Source organism: Hemibagrus wyckioides, linkage group LG08 (assembly GCF_019097595.1).
Source record: "Hemibagrus wyckioides isolate EC202008001 linkage group LG08, SWU_Hwy_1.0, whole genome shotgun sequence".
NCBI classification, from domain to species: Eukaryota; Metazoa; Chordata; class Actinopteri; order Siluriformes; family Bagridae; genus Hemibagrus; species Hemibagrus wyckioides.
This window is the reverse complement of record NC_080717.1, coordinates 4231840-4259107: the sequence shown is the minus strand read 5'-3', so window position 1 is coordinate 4259107 and position 27268 is coordinate 4231840. Positions and strand designations below refer to the sequence as shown.

General features: G+C 40.6%; 2 protein-coding genes and 1 gene segment (V, D, J or C); all 3 read left to right on the top strand.

Moving 5' to 3' along the window:
* Window positions 1–1633: 1633 nt before the first annotated feature.
* LOC131358282 (uncharacterized) lies at window positions 1634–3455 on the top strand. Its single transcript, XM_058397933.1, has 6 exons — window positions 1634–1729; window positions 1885–2265; window positions 2448–2564; window positions 2673–2789; window positions 2887–2930; window positions 3052–3455. Exons 1-6 carry the CDS (start codon window positions 1687–1689, stop codon window positions 3175–3177), a joined length of 828 nt encoding a protein of 275 aa, XP_058253916.1. The 5' UTR covers window positions 1634–1686; the 3' UTR covers window positions 3178–3455.
* A 7391-nt stretch (window positions 3456–10846) lies between these two features.
* LOC131358170 (uncharacterized) lies at window positions 10847–12714 on the top strand. Of its 2 annotated transcripts, none has more exons than XM_058397736.1 (6): window positions 10847–10935; window positions 11100–11480; window positions 11674–11751; window positions 11860–11988; window positions 12085–12128; window positions 12216–12714. In XM_058397736.1, exons 1-6 carry the CDS (start codon window positions 10893–10895, stop codon window positions 12342–12344), a joined length of 804 nt encoding a protein of 267 aa, XP_058253719.1. In that variant the 5' UTR covers window positions 10847–10892; the 3' UTR covers window positions 12345–12714. The 2 variants fall into 2 exon arrangements, with proteins under 2 accessions (XP_058253719.1, XP_058253717.1); XM_058397734.1 differs by having other exon boundaries at window positions 11650–11751.
* A 4791-nt stretch (window positions 12715–17505) lies between these two features.
* On the top strand, window positions 17506–19590 carry LOC131358119 (T-cell receptor alpha chain V region RL-5-like). The segment is given in 5 exon segments: window positions 17506–17600; window positions 17799–18179; window positions 18354–18446; window positions 18759–18781; window positions 19001–19590. Coding segments are annotated over 5 exon segments (687 nt in total).
* The last annotated feature ends 7678 nt before the right edge of the window (window positions 19591–27268 follow it).

The window sequence follows — 27268 nt, the reverse complement described above, 5'->3', positions numbered from 1 at the left end:
GCTGAGCCCACTGCTCTACTCCCTGTTCACCCATGACTGTGTTCAGCGACATAACTCCAACATCTTCTTCAAATATGCAGATGATACCACAGTTGTTTGTTGAATCAGCAACAATGATGAATCGGCCTACAGGGAGGAGCTCCATAGCCTGTCAGCATGGTGTTCCATTAACAACCTCACCCTCAATGCCACAAAGGCCAAAGAGCTCATTGTGGACCTCCGGAAATCTAACAGCAGCAGACACTCCCCTATCTACATCAATGGGTCTGAAATAGAGCGTGTCTCCAGCTTTAAGTTCCTGGGCGTCCACATTTCTTATGATCTGTCTTGGCATCAGAACACCTCAACTCTGGTTAGGAAGGTGCAACAGCATCTTTACTTCCTGAGAGGATTAAAAAAAGTTTACCTATTCTCCTAGATCCTGACCAACTTTTACCACTGCATCAGCATCTTGACAAGCTCCATCACAGTGTGGTATGGCAGCTCCACAGGGTATGAAAAGAAATCACTAATTACACTTAACACTTTATCTGCTGTAAATACAACATACACATACTTCTCTTTGCACATACTAACATAGCCTTATTTATCTGCACTTGTTCATATGCACAATTTCTACTATTTGCACTTCTGGTAGATAGTAAATGGCATTTCGTTGCTATGTCCCTGTACTTCACAATGACAGTAAAGTGACTATCTATCTATCTATCTATCTATCTATCTATCTATCTATCTATCTATCTATCTATCTATCTATCTATCTATCTATCTATCTATCTATCTATCTATCTATCTATCTATCTATCTATCTCCTTCACCAGTAGATTGCCGTGATTTTACATAGAACTTCAGACACCGTTTCAGCAAGGAGCGTTCACATAGTGTCAGCCGTGATGCAGCATCGAGTTCCCTCAGAAGGGAACAGCTGTTTAAACAAATGAATTAAGATTTAAATAAACACCGCTAACACCCTCTAGGTGGCAGTAAATTCTCACCCATTAAGCTCTGCTTGTAAAATGTAAGTGTAGAAAAAATTATGTTACGTTAAACACTTGATGAAATGTTGCTGTATTTATAGTTATTTATTTACTGAAGTTATGCATGGTTATTTATCTTCTATTGTGACAAAAACAGATCTCATGCTAAAAATGATCTGTTTCAGGTGTTTTCAGCAATTTATTGATCATTATATACAAATACTGTATATCTAAAGACGTTCAGTTACATCACGTTAATACAATTCACAGTTCAGCTAAACCCAACATGGACTCCAGGATGGTGACTACAGGAATGTATAGGGACAAATCTACAGTACAAACAAGATTTGAACAAGAATTGTTTGTGAGCAAAGTGAGCAATTAAAATAAACAGCAACAAAGTGAGATGTTAGTGTGGACACAGGTCAGTGTACGAGTAAACCACATTTTCCATTCTGTCATAACATCTATATCATGATATCTCTGTTCAACACCAAAGCACAAATATGGAAAATGTGGTGTAGATGTAGGCATGTACCGTGCTTGTGTATCAGACCTTTTTTTAAATACAACCAATCACATCTTATTCTGGGCGTGCTCAGTACAGACCACCTGTAATATGAATATAAACTCAGTCCATGTTTGAAGTGCATTCATATTCAGTTAATAAATGAGATACAAGCACTCTAGAATTTTTAAGGAATAAAAAATGACCAGTCTCTGGATTTTTATTTTGATCTTCAGCACCATGTGTAAGTAATAGGAGCAAGTTATTATTATTATAATTTTTTTTTTTTTAAATAATCATTGAATCTACTACTCTAAATGACTTTGTTTAAGTTTTATGTAGAAGGAACTCCGTTGTTCTTTTCCATTCACTATACAATTATTGCATTTGTTTTTCTAGATACAGTCCAACCTGGTAGATGCTGGGTTACTGCCCAATCTCCCACAGAGTCACCAGTTTATCAGCCTGATAAAGAGCTCATTGTGGATATTGGAGACTCGGCTACCCTGCGGTGCTGTGCTTCTGGAACACAAATTGGAATAATAGACTGGTTTAAGCAACCAAACAGAAAAAAACCTCAGGCTATAGTCACAGTATATAGAACCTTTGGAGAGACATTTTACACTGGATTCCAAAAGTCTCGTTTTCAAATAAAAAGATCTTCAGACTGCGTCAACATTATTATTTTAGACATCACTCAGTCTGATGAAGCCATGTACTACTGTACACCAACAAGACCCTACCTTGGGTTTGGAGATGGAACTTATTTAAAAATGAAAGGTAGAAATTCCCCTGAAATTGATTAAGATGCTGATTTAATGCAGTGACAATTTCGCTTATTACCATGAACATGTTCATCCTGGAAGACAAATAATAGTGAAGTAGTGAAATGCCAACTGTGTTTTCTTCAACAACTCTGAGTTACAGACGTTTACTAAGAGAATTATGATAAATGTTTACAGGTGAGCATGTTACTATTTCATCAGAAACATCTAAACCAGCTCTGAGAGATAATTCAGTGGTGTGTGAATCAACACTGCATGGAAACGACACTAACATGAACACACAGGAAAACACAGGTAAGATGCCTTATAATTCAGTATTAATTAAGCATCCTTAATTCATAAAGCATAATTTACTCAGAAAATAATTAGTACTAATATAAATATAATGTGGTGAAATAACAGAATCAGAAAAGATCAGATCTCTACATTGGACAGTGATCGGTTTGGGTTTGTGCGCACTTCTGATTTTCTGTCTCACTTATTACATACTGAGGAGAAGAAAATGTGAAACCTCTAGATGTAAGTGCTTTTCTCTTCTGATAAATTAAAAGTTAATAATACAGTTAAGTTTATTTGTATTAATAAATGACTAATAGATGTGTTTCTGTATTTATAGCAAACACTTCTATAGAAGATTCTCCAGGAACGAGGCAGGCACAGGTGAAGATATTTTGCCCCCTAAAGTGTTATCAATAATTGTACTGTTATCATAATAATAATAATAATAATAATAATAATAATAATAATAATAATAATAATAATAATAATAATTATTATACAGGAATTTGAAGCTGAAGGACTGAATTATGCAGCTTTGCAATTCTCCAAGAGGAAAGCCAAAGGTGAAAAAAGAAAAACCGTCTCATCAGAGTGTGTGTACTCCGATGTGAAGAAAACTGTAAGATAACATCTATGCCTCATAACACACATAAACGCATAACACAATTACACAGTGATAACCTTTTATCAAAAAAAAAATCTTGACCATAGTAAAACATATTTCTTGCTATCTTCCCTATCATAAAAAATTCTACATTTCTACAATTACAATTCTACAAGCTTGAAACTGTCTTTGACAAGATATTGTTTAAAGTAACTTTGTACAGTGAAGTAACATTAAAGTAACTGTATTTTCCCACCATGATTTCTAACAAGTGTCCTGGTATTACATTCCACTAACTGTAAACCCAAGAAAAAAACAAAATGTATGAAAAGATATTTTTTTACATTGTTGTATGACTTTAGTGTTTTACTTTTATACAGATTTTGTTGACCTCCTTTTTCTGACTGATTACGTGACAATAAATGCAAAAATAAGCAATTTCGGTAAAACATGTTTGTGTTTTTTTTATACATTATTCTAAAATTTCTAGTCTAAATAATAATATTGATCCATTACTGGTATATGTTTAAAAATGGTTGTGGTTTGGTTCTTAATATAAGTCAAAGACACGCACATTATTACTGTGACACGGGATTATTAACTCACCAGAAACAATAAACCAATGCAACTGAGCTATAACTGTATAACCTGTTGCTAAATCTGACTGCCAATCACTTCTAATGATGTTTGTTGTTTTTCTTTTTTAAAAATATTTTTTCTAGATTTACTTTATTTTCCTAATTGTGGTGCCATAAACCTGGCAGTAATATTCTCTGGTAAAGATGGTCAATTTAAAACCCCTTCAAAATCATCTTACATTAACCAAAGTCAAGTGGTAAACAACAAAGTTGATTCCTTCTAGAAATGGAACCATAATCATTTATGCTGCAGTTTAGGCTTTTATATTCACAATGCATATAACTTACATCCTTCATTCAGTTACTGAACTTGGAGCTCTTTTTGTTGGTTTCTCACTATGAGTGAGTGCAAAACGCTGATCATGCAAATACAAACATGTGCACTTAAAAGTATTAATACATCCTGTTTGTTGAAGCTACAGTGTTTTGCACAAGTACCACTTGACACTTTGTGGTGCTTATACAGGAAGACTAACAATAGCAATAGTTCATCAGATAAATTCTGACCACAACTGACACCCAGCAACAGCTTTGTCCAGCAACAGAAGTGTGAAGTGTATTCAGCATCTCCTGTCTCTAATGCTGAGTTTCTCAGAGTTATTGATTTCAACAAGTTAGAAGTATTAACTGTTAAGTGCCCTGATTTCATCAGTACTTTGATTTATTTTGCTGTTGTAGTCTTTATAAAATTCCTATTTTATTTGAGTTTTTTAAATTAAAAAAAGAAATTATTTTATTTTATTTTATTATGATCATTCTGTAAAATGTTGTATGTTATATTGTTATATAAAACTACAACCATGCATACTAAACAGAACTGGATCAGTTGATTTGTGGAGTTTTGGAGTTTTCTTATAACAATACAGACACAGCTTTACAGAAAGGCTGCAGGTATTACATCACTTTCTGCACGCTTCATTTTTACCCTGCCCTGAACAACATTAAACATTTTATTTAAATGTAGAGGTAGTGTTTCTTTAACAGTAATGCAAAATTAGCTATGGGAGAAAAACCTGTTCTCCCAGGGACAAGTGAGTACATCTGTGAGTTTAATATCTGTTATATAAAAATATTTTTGTCGGTAAATAATGAACATGTTTTATTCTGATGATTAAACCATTGCCTTTCAGTGTTTATGATTTTCATAAACATAAACACACAAGATTTATTTCAGTAGTTGTCAATGAGGCGTGAGGCCTGAACCTGGTTTAATGTTCATGCATATGACACAGAATTTATTTGATTGCCTTTTTTATCTTTAAATAATGGCTTATTTCAGCTGCTGAGTCATGGATTCATTTATTCACTGATTCAGCATCTGGCTCACTCATTCATCAAAGGTTATCGATGTACATTAACACTGAATTCATTGTCCTGTGGTTAATGTTGCCATAGTAAACGATGTGCACTGCTTCACCCAGAGTTTCAACACTAAGGACAGCGACAAACTGAGGTTGTGAAAGGGCACAAACAAGCCGGGAGCAAAGCACTATTAGCCCTGTAAGACCCAGGACCTAGAAGTGGGGTCTAGGTCCAGTTTATAGAACCTGATATGGGTGTGCAGAAAGTACCAACAAGCTGCAGCACAAATCTCCTGAAGGGGACTCCCCTAGCCAGATTGTTGGACAAGGCAATACACCTAGTGGAATGAGCCTAAATCTCCAGAGGTGAAGCCACACAGTGCACGTCATAAGCCTAGGAACTCACCACTATGCAGCACAAGGTGCTTCTTGGAGACCAGATTGTTTTTGTTGCAGCCATCAAAGCAGATGAAAAGGGAGAGGTTTTACACCATGTGCTAGAGTGAAAGGTGTAAGTGCTGAGAACCTGAAGTGGGCAGGTGCAGTCTCGCCTGCAGAGAGACTGATAACCAGCCGTATCGCACCCTGAGATGCAGAGCAGCCTTGATCGTGCCAGGAGCAGAATCTAGGCAGAAGGGGGTGATTGACAGGGCCTACCATTCTTAGGGAAGCCAAAGCTAATAATTGTGAGAAGTGAGAGATCAGAGAACAGGCAAGTGACTTTCAGCAATGGCTGCCATGTATAGGGTGATAGGCCCTTAAAGAGGTGTGTCTGCAGCAAATCTAGCACTGTACTAACAGGGCAGTGAATTAGAACCTGACGATGCTGATTAGACTAGAGGCAAAAGTTCAACAGGAGGTTCCTCATGACAGGAATCACCCAATGAGCACCATCCAGAAAGGAATTTGGGTCCACCCAATTCAGGTTGGCCAATGGCCAATGAGGAGCCACCAGTAACAGGTGGACTTGGTTATGGCGTACCCCCATGAGCAGAACTATTGGGGAAAGTGTACAGGCAGAGCCTCAGCTATATTTGCACCATAAGAGAAAGCTACAGGGGAGAGTGAAAAAAGGGATGAAAAAAGCCAATTGCAATTTGCCAAAAATTGCCATATGCCTTCCACCACCTACAGGTAGACATGCCATTCCCCATAGATTAGCCCCTGCCTCAGAAGAAAGCCTGGTTCACAATCATGCACTCTGGAGTGTAAATCACTTTCAGCGAAAGATATCTGGTCTGCTCCTATGGCAAGATCTGGTGTGCTAATCTCAACAGAGGGCACCGACATAGATTTTCATAATAATTTATGTAGATTACCACTAAAGGTAGCCCCTGAGTTTTGGGAGGAAGTGTTGCAGCAGTAAAAATTACTCTTCAGGCAATCTGTGATGAGAGACACTAGCCCTCCCAAATGCCATGGACGGGGTGGCCATCTAGGTCTGCTCCCCAACCCTAGAGAGAGGCATCTGTTGAAAGAGCCTTGCAATGATGACATGCCCTTAGAGTAAGACCCTAGGTGAGAAACTGGGGCCTGTCCACATAAGAAGGGTATGCAGTTTGTGAGGCATAACCCTTGTGACCCTGAAAAGGATATCTGCAGGGATGAAAAACTTCTGCTCCTGAGCCAGAGTTGAAACAGTCTCATGTCCAGCAGATCCAAAGGAATAGTTTCAACCACAACTGCCATGAGCTGAGCACCCTCTGTGCCTGGTTGGAAGAGAGGCATTGGCCTAACTAGATGTCCTTTATGGCAGAAAGGATGGAATCCCCCTAAAAGGGGGACAGACAGGCTCACATTGTGGCTGAATCCAAAACTATCGCCAAGAAGGTGGTTCTCTGAGAGGGAGAAATCACATACTTCCCTGGATTGAGCCTGAGGCCTAGGGACCTCATGGGGGCAAGCATGGCGTCTCAATGCCTCAAGTGAGCCAAGATGTGCCAGTTGTCTGAATAATTGAGAACATGGATGCCCTGTGGTGCAATGTTGCCAGAGCATCCTCCAAGCACTTTGTGAAAGTAAGTGATAAGACTAGACCAAAAGGGAGAACCAGCCACTGGTATACTTCACTCCCGAAAACGAACCTGGGGAGTCTCCTGTGTTCTGGCAAGATGGCTATGTGAAGACAGGCATCCTTCAGGATTATCACCGCAATCCTGATCTGCAACACAATGACCTTGAGCATTAACATCTCAAACATGTACATTTAAGTGTACAATTTAGAGCACACAGGTACAAAATTGAGCACAGCCCCCGTCCTTCTTCGGATACCTCAATTTAGAGGGTGATAGGCCCTCAAAGAGGCGTGTCTGCAGGAAATCTAGCACTGTTCTAACAGTGCAGTGAGCAGAGCTTTCGGGGAAGGTGTACAGACAGCGCCTCATCTACATTTGCACTATGGCATCCTGTCTCAGAGGGGCTGGTGAAAAGAGAAAGCCACAGGGGAGAGTGGAACGACTCCTCAGGGGTGACAAAAGCCACTTCCGCACAGCCAAACATTGCCATATGCATTCCACCATTTACGGGTAGACATGCCATTCCCTGGAGTTCAGCCCCTAGCTCAGAATGAAGCCTGGGTTGTGGTCATGCACTCTGGTGTGTAAATCACCCTAAGAGTGAGAAATCTGGTCTGTGCCTAGGGCAAGATCTTGTGCGCCAACCTGAACAACCTGAGGGCGCAAAGAAAGATTACCCAAATAATTGATGTAGAGTACCACCAAAGGTAGCCCCTGAGTTTACTCTTATGTAATGAGAGACAGTAACCCTTGCAAATGCCATGGGTGGGCTGGACATCTAGAACCTCTCCCCAAAAGATGCAAAAGAAGTTTTTCCTGTGTAAATGAAGTTTGGTCTGTGCCAAAAACAGTGGGAACAGACCTTAATAGAAGCAGGATGGGAGGCATGGGAAGTATTCAGAACCCACTGCAACACACCTGGCAGAAACTTCCATGCTACCAGGTGGTCTGAGAGAGGTGTTAGCCTGTCACTTTTTTCACCTTGCCTGGTGCCCTGAAACAGCTGGCAGACAGGGGCTAAGGCTGGGGCTGGTGGCTACTAGTTGATAGCCCTAGCTAAAAGGCCCTTAGGAGAAATTGGGTTGTCTATATCTGTCAATGGACCTTATGAAGAGAAAATGTTTCCCATAGAACGGAGCTGGCTCCCTTGAGAGCTGCACATGCATGTTCCGCTACCAAACAAATAACGCAGAGACGTTGGCTCATCATCTTTTCTAATCTTTTATACAAAAATACATATATACATCTTATTTTTCCATTGTGTAGAGAGTCAGGACAAACAATCAAAACAAACATACACAAAAGCAAAGAATCGGGAGTAATGTGATTTTATCTTGCTGGCACATTCCACTTTGTTACATGACCTACCCAAGCCAATTAATTGCTGTGACTTCAGACACAGCAAAGGCAGTAAATTCTCATCCATTAAACTCTGTTAGTAAAAGTTAGGTGTAGAAAGAGTTACATTAAATGTTACATTAAACACTTGCGGAAATGTTACTGTATTTATAGTAACTGATGTACTTAAATGTACTGACAGTTTTATACTGTTATATATTTTATATTGTGACCAAAACAAGTCTTGTGATAAGACGGATCTGTTTCTGGTCTCAGAGCAGGTGTTGAGTTTATTGGCTATTTTTTGATCATTATATACAAAAACTGTAAATCTGAAGATGTTGAGTGATATCATACACTTCAAATACAATTCACAGTTCAGCTGAAAACAACACTGACACTCCCACGTTCCAGGTAATGTATAGAGGCAAATCTACAGTACAGTGCTTCTGGAAAGTAGCCATGGCACTTCACTTTTTAACATTTTGTTATGTTACAACCTTATTACAAAATGGATTAAATATATTATTTCCCTCAAAATTCTACAAACAATACCCCATAATGACAATGTGAAAGAAGTTTGTATGGAATCTTTGCAAATTTATAAAAAATAAAAAACAAGAAAATTCACATGTACTTAAGTATTTACAGCCTTTGCTTAATAGTTTTTGGAAGCACGTTTGGCACCAGTTACAGCCTCAAGTCGTTTTGAGTATGATGCTACAAGTTTGGGACACTCATATTTGGGCAGTTTCTCCTATTCTTCTTTGAAGGACCTCTCAAGCTCCATCAGGTTGGATGGGGAGCATCAGTGCCCAGCCATTTTTAGATCTCTCCAGAGATGTTCAATCGGGGTTAGGTCTGCTCTGGCTGGGCGACTCAAGGACATTCACAGAGTTGCCCTGTAGCCACTTCTTTGTTATCTTGGCTGCGTGCATAGGGTCATAAACCATTGAACCAGTCTGAGGTCCAGAGCGCTCTGGAGCAGGTTTTCATCAAGGATGTCTCTGTACATTGCTGCATTCATCTTTCCCTTAATCCTGACTAGTCTACCAGTTCCTGCCACTGAAAAACATCCCCACAGCACAATGCTGCCACCACCATGCTTCACTGTAAGGATGGTATGGCCAGGTGATAGAGTGGTGCCTGGTTGACACTTGCCATTCAGTCCAAAGAGTTCAATCTTTGCTTCCTCAGGCCAGAGAATTTTGTTTTGTTCATGTCTTTCCAAATCATGTCCAATCAACTAAATTTACCATAGGTGATCTCCAATCAAGTTTTAGAAACATCTCAAGGATGATCAGTGGAAACAGCATACACCTGAGCTCAATATTGAGTGTAATGGCAAAGGCTGTGAATACTTATGTACATGTGATTTTTTATTTTTAAAAAGATTTCAAACAAACTTCTTTCACATTGTCAGGATGGTTGGACATTTCCCTGCCAGAACACTAGTGAGCTTTCCGGCAGCAGGGTTTTGTCAGGTGGTTTGTTTTGTTCCGTGTTTTCACGTGTTTGCCCTGCCTAATTCTTAGCCCCTTCCCATCTTTGCACACCTGTTTGCACACGAGTCCTCGTTGTTATTGTGTGCCTCTTCTGTTTTTGGGATTCTGTTTGCATTCCATTTCACATTCCATTTTGTCACATGACCTACCTAAGCCGATGAATTACTGTGATTTAAGACACATCTTCGGAAAAGAAGCATTCCCATAGCATCAGCCATGATTCAGCTTGGAGTTCCCTTGAAAGAGAAGCCAATATGAACAAATGAATTGTAATTTAAATAAACACCACTATCACACTCTAGGTGGCAGTAAATTCTCATCCATCAAGCTCTGTTAGTAAAATGTAGGTGTAAAAAGAATTAAGTTACATTAAACACTTGAGGAAATGTTGCTGTATTTATAGTAACTGATGTATTTAAATGTACTGACAGTTTTACGCTGTTATATATTTTATATTGTGACAAAAACAAATCTCATGCTAAGACCAATTTGTTTCAGGACTCAGAGCAGGCCTTGAATTTATTAGCTATTTGTTTAACATTATATAAAAATACTATATATCTGAAGACGTTCAGTTATCCCATACACTTCAAATACAATTCACAGTAAAGCTGAACACAACACTGAAGTTGAATTGTTTGTGAGCAAAGTGAGTATTTAAAATGAACAACAGTGAGATGTTAGTGTAGACACAGGTGAGAAGGTCATTTCTCTGTGCAGCACCAAAGCACAAATATGGAAAATGTGGTGTAGATGTAGGCAGATCAGAATACCATCTGCTTACATATCATGGCTTTTTTTTATTACAACCAATCATGTCATATTCTGGGTGTGTTCAGTACAGACCGCCTGCAGTATAAATATAAATTCAAACCACGCTTCATGTGCATTTATATTCTGTTGATAAATAACAAACACTTTCCATTTTATGAGAAATGAAAAATGACTGATTTATGGATTTTAATTTTGATCTTCAGCAATATGTGTAAGTAATATGAGCAAATTATTCCTATTGTTTGATGTATTTTTAAAAGTCTATGGCAAATATTAATCTGTATGCAGTTTTTAAAAAAAATAAAGACTGTTATTGTTTAAAGTAAAGTCATCTGAATTACATTCATTACTCAGTTAATGTATTTGCTTTTTTAGGTACAGTCCAAAATGGTAGATGCTGGGTTACTGCACAATCCCTCACAGAGTCACCAGTTGATCAGCCTCATAAAGAGCTCAGTGTGAATATTGGAGACTCGGCTACTCTACAGTGTTGTGTTCTAGATAAAGAAGTTGGGATAATTGCCTGGTTTAAGCAACCAAACAGAAAAAAACCTCAGATTATAGTATCGGTATTTAAAAGTAGTGGAGCAGTGTTTCACAATGGATTCCGAAAGCCTTGTTTCCGAATAGAACGAGCTTCAAACTGCTGCAATATGACCATTTTAAATATCACTCAGTCTGATGAAGCCATGTACTACTGTGCAGTGACGAGACTCAATCTTGTGTTTGGAGATGGAACTTACTTAAAAATTAAAGGTAGGATTTCTACTGAAATTGATTAAGCTTCTTAATTTAGTGGCCTTTCCCCTTGTACCATGTTTAACCTGGAAGTCACATAATAATGAAGTAGTAAAATACTAACTGTGTTTTCTTCAATAACAGAGTTACAGATGTTTACAAAGTGAAATATGATAAATGTTAATAGGTGAACATGTTACTATTGCATCAGAAACATCTAAACCGTCAGTGGTGTGTGAAACAAAACTGCATGGAAACAACACTAACATAAACACACTAGACAAAACAGGTAAGATACCTCATAATTCAGTATTAATTAAGTATTCTTAATTCATAAAGCATAATTTGCTCAGAAAATAATTTGTACTAATATAAATATGTTGTGGTGAAATAACAGAATCAGAAATGATCAGATCTCTACATTTGAAAGTGCTCGGATTGGGAACGGCTTTGGGTTTGTGCGCACTTCTGATTTTCTGTCTCACTTATTTCATACTGAGGAGAAGAAAATATAGAAACTCTAGATGTAAGTGCTTTTCTCATCACATAAATAAAAGGTTTATGAATGCAGTAAAGTTTAGTTCTATTAAAATGACTAATACATGTGTTTCTGTATTAATAGCTAACACCTCTATAGAATATTCTCCAGGAACAAGGCAGGCACAGGTGAAGAATTTTTTTTCCGCTAAAATGTTATTACAATTATTATTATTATTATTATTATTATTATTATTATTATTATTTATTATACAGGAATCTGAAGCTGAAGGACTGAATTACGCAGCTTTGCAATTCTCCAAGAGGAAAGCCAAAGCTGAAAAAAGAAAAACTGTCTCATCAGAGGAGTGTGTGTACTCCGATGTGAAGAAAACTGTAAGATAACATAAATGTCTCATAACACATGGTAATATTACACAGTGATAAGATTTTAGCAAAAAAAACATATAGTAAAGTATATTCCTTACTTATCATTATGAGTTAAAATTCTACATTTCGACAATTACAATTCTACAAGCTTGAAATTGTCTTTGACAAGATATTGTTTAAAGTAACTTTGTACAGTGAAGTAACATTAAAGTAAAGTAACTGATGTATTTTCCCACCATGATTTCTATCAAGTGTCCTGGTATTCCATTCCACTAACTGTAAAACAAAATGTATGAAAAAATATATTTTTTACATTGTTGTACGATTTTAGTGTTTTACTTTATACAGATTTTGTGGCCTCCTTTTTCTGACTGATTACCTGACAATAAATGCAAAAAAAGAGCAATTTCAGTAAAATGTGTTCTTTTACATTATTTAAAAAATTTCTAGTTCAAATAATAATACTGGTGTATGTTAAAAATAGTTGTGGGTTGGTTCTATATACAAGTCAGGGACTGTGACACACACATCCAGTGAATGCAGTGAGGATTATTAACTCACCAGTAACAAACAACCAATGCAACTGAGCTATATCTGTATAACGTGTTGGTAAATCTGACTGCCAATCACTTCTAATAATGTTTTTTTGTTTTCATTTTTTTTAAAATAGTTTTTCTAGATTTACTTAATTTTTCTAATTGTGGTGCCATAAACCTGACATAAGCCAGGCTTTTAAATTCACACTGTATGTAACTTACATCCTTCATTCAGTTACTGAACTTGGAGCTCTTTTTGCTGGTTTCTCACTATGAGTGAGTGCAAAAAGCTGATCATGCAAATATGTGCACTTAAAAGTATTAGTACATCCTGCTTGTTGCAGCTACAGTGTTTTGCACAAGTATCATTTAACACTTTGCTGTTCTTATACAGGAAGACTAACAATAGCAATAGTTCATCAGAAAAATTCTGACCACAACTGACACCCAGCAACAGATTTCGTGAAGTACATTCAGCATCACCTGTCTCTAATGCTGACTTTCACACACAGAATGTCTGTAAGAATGTCAGAGTTATTGAATTCAACAAGTCAACAATTAACAATTGACAATTAAGTCAACTATTAACATAACATTTCCTAGTAGATTTTCTCAGGTAAATCATTTATTGTCTGCTCAGTGCCCTGATCTTCATCACTACTTTCCTTTACTTTGCTGCTCTATTATTTATAAAATTCATATTTTATTTTATTTTAAAAGTACTTTTATAAATGATCATTCTGTAATATGTTGTGTGTAATATAAAACCATAAATACTAAACAGAACTGGATCAGCTGATAAGGAGTTGTGGAGGAGACAGCATTACAGAAACCTTGCAGGAAGGCTTCATTTTTACCCTGTGGTTAATGTTTCTATGGTAACTGATGTGCACCACTTCACAAAGAGTTTCAACACCAAGGACAGCGACAAACTAAAGTAATTATCTTAAACCAAACCAAACCAAACCAAAACATAGGTAAGGTTACATGGTGTAGTTTTCCTGTGATGGCTGATGCTATGGGAACACCAATACCATTGCCACTACACACCAGGAGATGTCTGTCCTTGATGGTGTGAAAGGGCACTGTACTAACAAGGCAGTGAATTAGAACCTAATGATGCTGATTACACCAGAGGCAAAAGTTCAACATAGTCTCCACAAACTCATGTGGGAGACCAGAGTCTAGGAGCTGGTCCAGGACCAGAACAAGTAGTTCCAAAATCTAGGTGGGGTGAAGAATTGAGAGAGGAGGTCAGGAGGTCATTGAGAGGAATCACCCAATGAGCACCATCCAGAAAGGAATTTAGGTCCAGAAGCCAGATTCAGGTGGGCCAATGAGGAGCCACCAGTAACAGGCGAACTTGGTTATGGCATACCCTGGCTAGGTCCCCTGTGAGCCGAGCTATTGGGGAAAGTGTACAGCCCTCCCAAATGCAATAAGTGGGGTGGCCATCTAGGACCGCTCCCAAACCAGAGAAGGAGGCATCTGTGTCACCTTCTTGACGCAGTGTGCTGTAGTCTTTGAACAACCTTCCTTATTTCTTTCAGAATGCTCCAAGGTGGCATATGTCTTCTCCCTGCTCACCAGTAAAGCCAAGCTTTGGGCCACCATGGAATGGGAATATCAGTTGGCCATCTGCTCTTCCATTGTCAACTTTTCTGGAGAATTTTGGAAGGTTTTCGACACCTCCTGACCTTAGAAGGATGCTGGTAGGTATTTATTCAAGACCGCTCAGGGGCGCCAATCAGTGGCCGAATTTGCAGTGGACTTCCGCACGGCCACTGCTGATAGTGGCTGGAATCTGACTGCACCTTACAACACCTTCAATCAAGCTCTCACTGCTGACATCAAGGATGAGCTCGATGTTCATGAACTGCCAACTAAGCTGGATGATCTTATTTCCCTGGCCACCTGGGAGAGTTGAGAGAACATCTAATGATGCTCCTGGCAACCTAGACCCTCACCTGCAGCTTCTTCAGCACCTTATTCTGCAGCCCCTTCATCAGGTACCTGGCCATCTACCCAGCCCATGGTGGTCGCCGAAGGCAGTTATCCTCCACCGAGAAGAAGTGGTGCTGGGCCAATGGACCCTGCCTATACTGTGGAAAGGCTGGGCTTACTCCTGTCTAGCAAAAGGTTGGGCTTGTCGTTGAATTAAGGGACAGCGGCTACCCCTTCCAATCCCCTTCAAACCTCTTCTCAAGGTCTGCGTCACCATCGGTAACCAGATTCATGAGTTGGAGGCCTTTGTGGACTCCGGGCCGGATTCAGAGTTCCTGGACATCAAACTAACTCGTCAGTTAGATATTCGACTGTCCAGGTCAGGGCACTAGATGGTCACACCCTTAACCAGACATCACACCGCACTAAACCCCTGTGGGTGACCACTACTGATCATCACCAGGATGTCTTCAGTCTGTGCTCAGGTGTCTGCTTCAGAACCGTCTGTATGTGAAGACTGGGAAGTGTGAGTTCCATGTCACCAGCGCTACCTTCCTGGAATTAATACTCTTGGCTGGTAGCATACAGATCCAGGTCCTGCCAGGATCAAGGCGGTGAGGGTCTGGCCACACCGCCTCACCCCCATTCTTTGACATTTTTCTGGACTAAAGCCAAACCTGCGTTCAGCAAACTTATGGATCTCTTTACCTCTGCACCAGTCCTTACCTTACTGGAACCCTCATGCCAGTTCACTGTAGAGGTAGATGCTTCTGATCCATGTGCCTTCTTTTCTTGCCATCTGACCTCACTGAACAGAACTATGCCATCAGGGAATGAGAGCTCTTGGCCATCTAGCTTGCACAGGAGAAGTGGCATCACTGGCTGGAGGGTGCAGAGCAACCCTTCTAGTTTGGACTGACCACCAGAATTTGGAGTACCTCCAGATAACCAAATGTTTAAATCCTAGCCAAGCCCGCTGGGCACTCTTTTTTCGGGTGGCTCAATTTTTCTCTGTCCTATCACCCGGGATCTATGAATGGGACGCTATATGCTCTCTCATGACTACATGTCTCTGACAAAGGAGAACCCACTTCTAAACTTCTCCTTCCCCCTTCCATTTCAGTGCGAGCCTTACAACACCTTAACATCGAGTGCAAAGTCCAGCCAGTGGTTTCTGGATGACCAGTTCCTAATAACTATCTGGAGGAGAGGCTCTTCATTCAGGACCACCAGCACTCCCAGATTCTCCAATGGTGCCATGGTTCCCGACTGTTCTGCCATCCAGGTGCCCCTCGCACCCTGCCGGTCTTTCAGCAGCGCTTCTGGTGGCCGTTGATGAGTAGGGACGTTTGTGGATTCATAGCAGCATGTCCTACCTGAGCTCTAAGACTCTGTCTGCTGGCCTCCTTCACACTCCTCCCAGCCCCAGATGACCATGGTCGCACATAGTCCTGGACTTCCTGTCTACCACCTCCGCCGGCCATACCACCATCCTTTCCATAGTAGATTGCTTCTCTAAGATGGCCCTCTTTGTTCCTCTGCCCAAACTCCCTACCACCAAAGAAACTGTCCAACTCATTCTCCGGCATGTTTTCCGCCTGCAAGGCATCCCTCGGAATATTGTCTCTGACAGCGGTCCCCAATTCACCTCTAATTTTTGGAGAGAGTTCCGTCTTTCACCCACAGACCAGACTGAGCGACATAATCAGGAGTTGGAGCTGGAGCTTCTTTTTCTATTATCTAGACAGTTGGGACAAACAATTGAAACAAACATACACAGGGTGTTTAATGAAGACAAAGAATCTGGAGTAATGTGATGTAGATGTCCTTTTATGGTCTTGCTGGCATGTTCCACTTCGTCACATGACCTACCCAAGCTGATGAATTGCTGTGATTTCAGACACAATTAACGCAAAGAAGCATTTCTATAGACTCAGCAATGATGCAGTGTTGAGTTCCCTCCGTTGAGTTGAGGGCACAAAAAATGCACAAACAAATTATGATTTAAATAAACACCACTATCACTCTCTAGGTGGCAGTAAATTCTCATCTATCAAGCTCTGTTAGTAAAATGTAAGTGTAGAAAGTATTAAGCTACATTAAACACTTGAAGAAATGTTGGTGTATTTATAGTAACCAGTGTATTTAAATGTACTGACAGTTGTACAGTTATATATTTTATATTGTGACACAAACAAATGTGATTTGTTTCAGGTCTCAGAGCAGGCCTTGAATGTATTGGCTATTTTTTGAACATTATATATCTGAAGAAGTTCAGTTATATCATACACTTCAATACAATTCACAGTACAGCTGAACACAGCACTGACTCCCACGTTCCAGGATGGTGACATCAGGAATGTATAGGGACAAGTCTACAGTACATGCAATTTGATTTGTTTGTGAGCAAAGTAGGCAATTAAAATGAACAACAGTGAGACGTTAGTGTAGATACAGGTGAGTATATGAGTAAACCACATTTTCCATTCTGTCAGAACATCTATGTCATGATTTCTCTGTGCATCACCAAAGCACAAATGGAAAATTTGGGGCAGATGTAGGCAGATCAGAAAAACATCTGCTTGCGTATCATAGCTTTGTTTTAATGCAACCAATCACATCATATTCTGGGCGTTCTCAGTACAGACTGCCTGAAGTATAAATATAATTTCAAACCATGCTTCAGGTGTATTCATATTCTGTTTATAGATGTGATACAAGCACTGTAGAATTTATAAGAAATGAACGATGACCAATTTCTGGATTTTAATTTTGATCTCCAGCACCATGTGTAAGTAATTTGAGCAAATTATTGTTAGTTTTTAAATCTACTCTACTTATCTACATCTACAATAAAATGTACATAAAAACTATTAAGTTGTATGTAGAAGGAACATTTATCAAATATCATTCCTTTGTAGTGATTTTCAATAACACTTTATGCATAATAATATCTGAATTACTTTGACTACCTAATTTGTTTTTCTAGATACAGTTCAACCTGGTAGACGCTGGGTTACTGCACAATCCACTACAGAGTCACCAGTTTATCAGCCTGATAAAGAGCTCAGTGTGACTATTGGCCACTCGGCCACTCTGCGGTGTTGCGTTCCAGAAAACACATTTGGAATAATTACGTGGTTTAAGCAAACAAACAGAGAAAAACCTCAGATTATAGTCACAGTGTATAAAAATGGTGGAGAAGTGTTTTACACTGGATTCCAAAAGTCTCGTTTTCGAATAGAAAGATCTTCTAACTGCTTCAATATGACCATTTCAAACATCATTCAGTCTGATGAAGCCATGTACTACTGTGCACTGACGAGAGTCAACCTTGTGTTTGGAGATGGAACTTATTTTAAAATTAAAGGTAAAAAAGATTCGCACGGAAATTGATGAATCTATTGTTTTATGGTAGTGGGATGACAAATAATAGAAAATAATGAAATGCTGACTGTGTTTTCTTTGACAACACTGAGATACAGACTTTTTCTAAGTGAATCATGATAAATGTTTATATGTGAGCATGTTAATATTCTATTAGAAACATCTAAACCTGCTCTGAGTGATAATTCAGTGGTGTGTGAACCAACACTGCATGGAAACAACACTAACATGAACACACAGGAAAACACAGGTACGATGTCTTAATTTATATGCATAATTTGCTCCGAAAATCTTTTGTAGTAGTATAAATATAATGTGGTGAAATAACAGTATCAGAAATGATCAGCTCTCTACATTGGACAGTGATCGGTTTGGGAACGGCTTTGGGTTTGTGTGCACTTCTGATTTTCTGTCTCACTTATTTCATACTGAGGAGAAAATCTGAAAACTCTAGATGTAAGTGCTTTTGTCATCACAAAAATAATATTTATTAAAATACATATATTTAACTTTAGTTTTAGTAATAAGTGTGTTTCTGTATTGATAGTGAAATCTTCTATAGGACATTCCGCAGAACAGAGTCAGGTATGTGTACTTACAGTATGTAGGTGAAATATTACTACATTCATATTAATTAATCATTACAATATTCTAGATACAATGTACACAGTCAGTTTGCTCAGATTTGCAGCAAAGTCCCAAACGTTTATTTTGATGCTCCTCTTGTTCTGTGTACTTAGTGTCTATAGAGCAGTTACACATATTATATGGTTATTGATTTGATATGGACTTCTTCACCTTCAGGAATCTGAAGCTGAATCACTGAATTATGCAGCTTTGCAGTTCTCCAAGAAGAAAGCCAAAGCTGAAAAAAGGAAACGTGGCTCATCAGATGAGTGTGTGTACTCCGATGTGAAGAAAACTGTAAGATATAACATAGTTGATTTATAACCCGACCAATACATGTAAAGTAAATGCACTTCATATATTTAATTTCAGTGATATGACATATGTTATGCAAACAGAAAAAGGCAGAAAATAATTCTAGAAATAATCCTTTTTTTTTACACTAATCTCATAACAAAAAATATATTAAAGTTGCATGTATTTAAGATGTTTTTCATTTTTTTTCAGTTTAGAGACATTGCTATGCTTCAGGATTTATTTCTGTGCTCATGGTTAAAGGAAATACTCATGTTTATGTATTTTAAACTATTATTTCTTTGAAGTGTTGAAGTATGAACTTTCAGTCACAGTGAAATTCTAAAAAATCCAACTTGTATTATTTTTTGTTCTGTGATTTTTTGTAATGCATCTGTATTTTGTGCTGTACAGATTTTATGTCCTCATTTGTATGACTAATTATTGGTAATGACGGAATAAATGTAAAAATCAATCCCATTAAAAACCTGTTCTTTATTTTTAAGAGTAGCATTGTTTCATTGCTAGTGTATTTTTAAAAGGGATGTGGGTCAACATTATTATTAAACTTTGTTTTATTCTCTCACCTCTGAGCTCGTATTTCTGGCAATAGGCACTGCTAAGGATAAAGAACTCCTTGCGTTATTAATTTTATTTTGGAGTTTTTTTATTTTGGAGTATAAGTGAGGCCAGTGAATGCAGTGAGGATTATTAAATCAGCTATAAAAATATAACAAAGGTTACTGATGTATTAATCTTAATACCGAGCTTGTGCAGCATCGGCTTCCAAACTCTTTTTAGAGTGAAATTAATTTTTATTTTTATTTAATATTGTTGGTGAATGTTGTTTTCTTAAATGTGGAGAAGTTTCTTCACCATTGAGGGTCAAGTAAAACTTTTTCACACACATTTTACTTGAACCAAAGTGAAGCATCAAACAACAAAGATAAATTGTTTCAGAAATCGAGTCATAATCATTTATCATCCGGTTCAGTATTTTCATTATTTATTCATCGAGTGTGGATTTTTCATGCTTTCTCATACGATTTTGACCATCAGATAATGGTCAAAAAGCATATATTACCAATTACCAAGTAGCAAAAAAACTTAATTGATGACACCACAGGAATTGGTCATTAAATGAAAAAAAGAAAAAGATAGAAAAAGATAGTGAATAGATTCAGACTAGACTTCATTAAGTGTTGATTTCCTAATAATGAATTAAAAAATATCTAAATCTGTTAACTGAAATAATATCTGTAGAGACATTATATAAAAATGGTTAAGTGGTATATCTGCTTTTGAAACTGAAAAGCTTTAGATCTACGACTGTTACTTCCTGGAAAAAGAAGCTGTTAGAATGTCTGTCAGTTGTGGCTGAAATGTTGCAGTACCTCTTACCAGATTCTAGTAGGCAGAAGAGATTGTGCTTAGGATGGATAGAGAGTTTGATGATTCTGCATGCTCTTGTTTTACTGTTCCTGGGATTCATCATAAGGGTGTTTTTAGTGATTTTAGTTTCCTCTCAATCTGATGTATGATCTATGATCTCCTAAGAAAGCAAGTGTCTTTAATTCACATCATTGACTGAAATTTGAAAAAAAAAATTAATCCACTCTAGAGTATAGGTTGGTGGACCAAACACATCTGTCCCAATAGGAACATGTCAGAAAAATACAGCAATGTCTGTGTGTGTGCTGGACACATGCTAGCTTCCCAGCTGCTTTGAAAGACCTGGTCCTCAGATAGTAACTGGGAAGTGACATCTCTAAACATTCATTCTTATGTCGCTTATTCCTAGGACTCCTAGGGTCACGGGGGTCTGCTGGATCCCAGCGCACATAGGGTGAAAGGCAGGGGTACACCCTGGACAGGTCACCAGTCCATCGCAGGGCCACACATAGACAAACAACCACACACTCACTCCTATGGACAATTTAGAATTACCAATCAACCTAATGTACATGTCTTTGGACTGTGGGAGGAAACCGAAGTACCCGGAGTAAACCCACACAGGCACGGGGAGAACATACCAACTCCACACAGAAAGGCCCCAGCCTGTTCGACCCCAGGATTCAAACCCAGGACCTTCTTGCTGTGAGGCAACAGTGCTAACCACTAAGCCGCCGTGCTGCCCATCTCTAAACATGATATAACTTATTTAACAGCAAAATGTGACTGACTTAGGATAACATTTCTATATATTTTCCACACACTGTTTCTAGGACCATGGGTAGATTTATAGAGATCCAGTCCCCCTCCTGTCTGAGACCAGGCTGTGGATGCTGGTTGGTTGACCTCTGGCCTCAAAATGAGCTTTTTTGTCATTGACTAAACCAGACATTTTGCTGTCCCAAAGATAATCAACTGAGCTGCTCAGTCTCCACTTTCCATGTGGATATATGGAAAGCCCTGAAGCAATGGGAATGGAGAACAAGCACACAGAGATCCATCATCTAGGCAGAAGTCTTTAGCTAGCAAGGTGCCACCAAACACCCAAAATACAGACCCTGGGATTTTGTTCTGTTGCTGTAGAACCAGGATGGCATTAGTCAGGGGTACTTCTGACAATCCTGCATCACCTGCATCTGTTGAGTACATTCATAAAGTAAAAACTCTTATCATTCTTACACTGCAGCCCACTCCCTTAGATCTTCTAGCATTGCTCGACTGGTTCCACCATCTCTTGGGGCAGGGTTCCCTAACCTTTTTTGTACCACAGACCGGTTTGATACCAGACAATTTTTCGGTGGCCCGATCTGAGTGGTCGGATCACTTTTGCATTCACACTGCGCGACTATCTGCGGTAGCATTCAGTCGGTGCTGTGTTCACACTGCACGATTGATCGGCGACAAGAGGTTTCACACTGCATGACTTCACAATAGGGAGAATCAACCGCAATCCAAATGGTTAGTGCGCGGAAAAAGGATTGTGTGTTTTGCAGAATTGACCAAATGAATAATTTTGCAATGAGCTGATGTGGCTGGTAAAGCAAATGTTTTTGCTTTATTTCTGTTTGATGTAATTGTAAAGCGTATTTATTCTGACATAATTATATTTAAGACATTTCTTTTTATAAAAACCTATAAATTCTATTAAACTATAATATTGTGCTTTAATTGAAGCCGTTCTTGCTGATATTTTGGTCTATAACTCCTCCCTGAACTTCCTGCTGCCCTGTATCTTTAGTTGTAGGTCATTACCAAGGTATGTTTCGGTCAGAACTCCTTTCACACTGCATGATTTTGAGTCACTGACAGGTCCAGATATTTAGCATGGCAAATATTTCACGGACATCGGCGACTCATCTGTGACTAGGTCAGATCATGTCATTGGTAATTCACACTGCGCGATTGTTTCGTGTGCAGGAGCTCTGATTTGCCTCCAATTTCTGGCATTTGTCAGCGATTTCGCAAAACCTGTTGGCAACTGAAAATCAGGGCTTAAACCATGCAGGGTGAACTCAGCATTACTGATGTATGGAAAAACCTGTGGCTTCGTCAAATGTGGGAGTGAGGCATGGGTGGCAGTGGCAAGTTTTTAAAATAAATACATATAATTTCAAGTTATATAAATAAAATTATAAGCTTATGGTTTCTTTGCGGCCCGGTACCAAATGGTCCATGGCCCAGTGCCCAGGCCCAGTGGTTGGGGACCCCTGTCTTAGAGTAAAATTTAGGACACACTAGACTTCCCCTAGATGTCCCCTAGCAGCTGAGTCATTGACTGTCAACAAATGAGAGGCCATATATTGCATGATAGATTGAATAAGCATACTGCAGAACATTTGGGAAAAGGATGAACTAAAGAATGTGTTCTCTGCAGCCAGTGGGTTTTATTAATATTTGGTATTAATTTGGTGATGCTGTTTGGTTTGATGAATGCACCAAATGTGTTCTAGTAATTCTTTCAGATGATGCTCAGTAACACTTTCCACACATGATGATGTCTTGAGGTATCTTGTAGGAGTTTTGGGGATTGAGGGGTCCAAAAATCGGCCACAATTTGGAGTGATTATGTATATATAATCTACATTTTGGCGATGCTTTTTAGCATAAACTCTGGAACACATTTGGTATTTTCAATGATGTTCAATATTGTGCACAGGCAGCTGCAGATATGCTGTTTATTTCATTTCAGAAACTGAAACTGGAATACGGTAATACCTGACAAGGTTTTGAGGATGTGCGGTGGAGTCACTAAAAATGCTAAAAATGCTAATATTGTATTGTAAATGTTTATTTTTAGAGTTTAAACCCTAAATATGACCTCGATCAAGCTCCCAAAACACTTTCATTTCATTTAAAAGTTAGCTTAATACATTACCATTGAAAAAGAAATAAATGTTTGATGTAAAAATAGAATACATTATCGCCTGTATAAAAACCAAGGAAAAAATCATCAGCAAACAGGCTCGTACCGGCTTGAGGTGGGAGACATGAAAAGTAGGGTGGATCCTAAGGGCTCTGGGGATCTTGAGATGAATGGCAACAGGGTTGATAACCTTGGATATGGGGAATGGCCTGACAAAGTGAGGTGCCAGTTTCCGGCAGGCAACCTTGAGTGGAAGGTCCTGGGTGGAGAGCCAAACCTTTTGCTGTAGGGAGGTGCAGGACGGCGTTTACGATTGGCCCAGTGAGCATTGTTTCTGGATGACTTGAGTAGTGTGACCTGGACCCTTCTACAGACACGCCTACAACGTTGGACCAGAGCAAGAGCAGAGGGAACTGAGGCCTCCAACTCCTGCGAAGAAAACAGTGGGGGTTGGTAGCCATATGCGGCTTCAAACGAGGACAGTCCAGTGGCAGCAGACAAAAGGGAATTGTGAGCATACTCGACCCACACCAGGTTGGAAGACCAGGACAAGGGATTTTCCATGCAAAGGATCTGAAGACCGGTCTCAAGGTCCTGGTTAAATCGTTCAGTTTGACCATTGGTCTGAGAATGAAAGCCAGAAGAAAGACTGGTAGTTATTCCCAGGAGCTGGCAAAACTCCTTCCAAAAGTTAGCAGTGAACTGGGGGCCCAGGTCCGAGACAATATCGTGAGGCAGACCATGCAATCGAAAAATGTGCTGGAGAAGGTGTTGGGCCATCTCCTTGGCGGAGGGAAGTTTAGGTAATGGGATGAAATGGGCCACCTTAGAAAATCGGTCGACCACTGTGAAGATTGAGGTGTTGCCAGAAAACAAAGGAAGGCCAGTGACAAAGTCAATGAATATATGGGACTATGGTCGCTTGGGTATAGGGAGTGGGCGGAGAAAGCCAGTGGGTGGAGTCCTGGAACTCTTCTGCTGGCAGCATACCTGGCATGCCCCCACAAATTCACGTACATCCCTCCTAAGAGAGGGCCACCAGAAGCGCTGAAGCAACAGGGCGAGAGTGCGGGTGGAGCCTGGATGACAGAACAGGCAAGAGCTGTGGCACCACTGGAGATCTTGGGAGCGTAAGGGTGCCGGGACAAAGAGTTTCCCTTCGAGGCAGCGTTCAGGGATGAGTTGATTAGCAACGGCCCGTTGAACCCTCCTCTCGATATCTAGGTGCAAGGCCCAGATGACTACAGCAGAGGGGAGGGGGCGTTCCGCCACAGGCTCCCCTTCTGTTGGGGTGAACTGATGAGAAAGGGCATCAGGTTTGCCATTCTTGGACCCTGGGTGGTAGGAGAGGGAGAACCGGAACCTCCCAAAGAAGAGTGCCCATCGGACCTGACAAGGGTTTAGCCACTTTGCAGTCTGGAGGTACTCTAGATTCTTGTGATTGGTCCATACAATAAAAGGCTCCTCCGTACCTTCCATCCAATGACGCCACTCCTCGAGCGCCATTTTGCTGGCCAGCAATTCTCCCACCACATAATTCCATTCTGCTGAGCTCAATCGCCGAGAGAAGAATGCACAGGGGTGCAGGCGGTTTTCTCCAGGATGATGTTGGGACAGGTCCACCCCTATACTAGATCAGTGGCATCCACCTCCACGATAAATTGTTGAAAGGGGTCCAGTAAGGACAAGATAGGGGCAGTGGTAAACAAATTTTTGAGCTAGAGGAAAGCCCGTTCTGCTTCTGGAGACCAAGAATAGTTCATGAGGGAGGAGGTGAGATGATGAAGGGGGGCGGTGACAGAGCTATAGCCATGGATGAACTTGCGATAGAAATTAGCAAAGCCAAGGAACTGCTGCAGCTGCTTTCGGAATTCAGGATGGGGCCAGTCCTTGACAGCCTTGACACGATCAGGGTCCATCTGTATGTTTCTGGCTGAGAGTACAAGTCCCAAAAAGGTAGTGCGGGAAACATGAAACTCACACTTCTCAGCCTTCACATACAGTTGGTTCTGGAGCAGGCGCTGGAGAATGGCATGGACATGATGGATGTGTTCCTCCAGGGAGGAAGAGTAGACAAGGATGTCATCAAAGTAAACAAAGACAAATCAGTTGATCATGTCTCGGAAGACATCATTTATGAGAGCTTGAAAAACAGCAGGGGCGTTGGTCAGGCCAAACGGCATTACCAAATACTCATAATGGCCTGAGGGCGTGTTAAAGGACGTCTTCCACTTGTTGCCCTCGTGGATTCAGACAAGGTGATACGCATTGCGTAGATCAAGCTTTGGTGAAGATGGTGGCCCCCTGGAGGAGCTCAAAAGCAGAAGACATGAGCGGTAAAGGGTAGCGATTCTTAATGGTGGTCTCGTTGAGCCCTCGGTAATCAATGCAGGGACGCAAGGACTTGTCCTTTTTCTCGACAAAGAAGAACCCTGCTCCTGCGGGGGAAGAGGATGGCCATATGATACCCGCGGCGAGGGAGCCCTGAATGTATGTGTCCATAGCCTCCCTTTCAGGTCCCGAAAGATGGTAGAGACACCCCCTGGGGGGCATGGTGCCTAGCAGAATGTCAATGGCACAGTCGTAGGCCCGGTGAGGGGGCAGGGATGAAGCCCTGGCCTTGCAGAAAACTGCCCTGATGTCATGGTAAACGGAAGGTACGGTACTGAGGTCAAGAAGGGTTACATTGGCTGTGAGGGGTGGATGGGGAGGGCTTGGACGGAGGCAATAGGAATAGCAGAAGGTACTCCAGCTGAGAACTCGACTGCTAATTTAGTCTATGTGGGGATTATGTTTCTTTAACCAGGAAAACCCAAACATGATGGGGGCTTGAGGAGAGGAGATGATGAGAAACAACAGCCACTTCTGGTGGTACTCAGCCATGGTAACCAGTAGGGGCTTCGTCCTATGATGAACATTGTGGAGGATATGGCCATCCAGGGCCCGAACTTGAAGCAGGGCTGGTAGTGGCTCAGTATCGACCCCTAGTTGCTGTGCCAGTTCCTGATCCATAAACTCTGAGTCCGCACCTGAGTCCAGGAAGACCGCCAGCTTTTGGTTAACGGAGTTCACAGTGATGTGGGCCTTGAGCAATGGTTTGGAGGAGGCTGGAACTGGTGGGCTTGCCGCTGGCTCCCCTTTCAGGGACGATCCTGTCCTTTTGCTGGCAGGAGCTTGTGAAATGACCCGGGTTACCACAGTAGAGGCAAAGTCCATTCAAGCGTCTATCATTCTCAGAGTCAGTCAAACGATGTCATCCAATCTCCATGAGTTGGGGCTGAGAAGGATGTAAGGTCGAAGATTGCGCTGCTAAGGACCTTTGTGAGGGTGGGGTTCCTGGTGGGGCCCACCCTGGTTTGGTTCGCCAACTGCGCGGCGTTCCCTTCTTGCTGCGACGCTCTCTGATCTGACAATCAATAAGGATGGCCAGGGAGATCAGGTCGTCCAGCTCAAGTGGGAGTTCCCGGACAGCGAGTTCGTCCTCCACTTCATCAGCGAGTCCTCCAAAGAAGGCATCATAGAGGGCAGTAGCATTCCACCCCAAGTCAGCCACCACTGTACGAAAACTTACTGCATACTCTGAGACAGTGGACGCCCCCTGTGAGGTGTTGAACAGGGCCCGAGCGGCATCCCGCTGAGGGGTAGTGGTATCGAAGACTTTACGGATCTCTTGTGAGAAAGCATCAAAGGAGGTGCAGATAGCAGACTGATGCTCCCACTCCCGAGAGATGACGTAGGCCACCTTTGCTCATTCTGAGGAAAAGGAGGACGGCTGAAAATGACAGAACACTGCATCAAGAATGCCCAGCAAGAACCAGGTTCCCCTGAGAAATGCT

Bases quoted from the DNA above. Each gene is read 5' to 3' on its own strand.
- LOC131358282 (XM_058397933.1), top strand. From the start codon at position 1,687: ATGACCAGTCTCTGGATTTTTATTTTGATCTTCAGCACCATGT. The intron at 2,565-2,672 runs GTAAGATGCCTT...GTGAAATAACAG, and splicing joins GAACACACAGGAAAACACAG to AATCAGAAAAGATCAGATCT. The intron at 2,931-3,051 runs GTGAAGATATTT...ATTATTATACAG, and splicing joins CAGGAACGAGGCAGGCACAG to GAATTTGAAGCTGAAGGACT.
- LOC131358170 (XM_058397734.1), top strand. From the start codon at position 10,893: ATGACTGATTTATGGATTTTAATTTTGATCTTCAGCAATATGT. The intron at 11,481-11,649 runs GTAGGATTTCTA...AAATGTTAATAG, and splicing joins AACTTACTTAAAAATTAAAG to GTGAACATGTTACTATTGCA. The intron at 11,752-11,859 runs GTAAGATACCTC...GTGAAATAACAG, and splicing joins AAACACACTAGACAAAACAG to AATCAGAAATGATCAGATCT.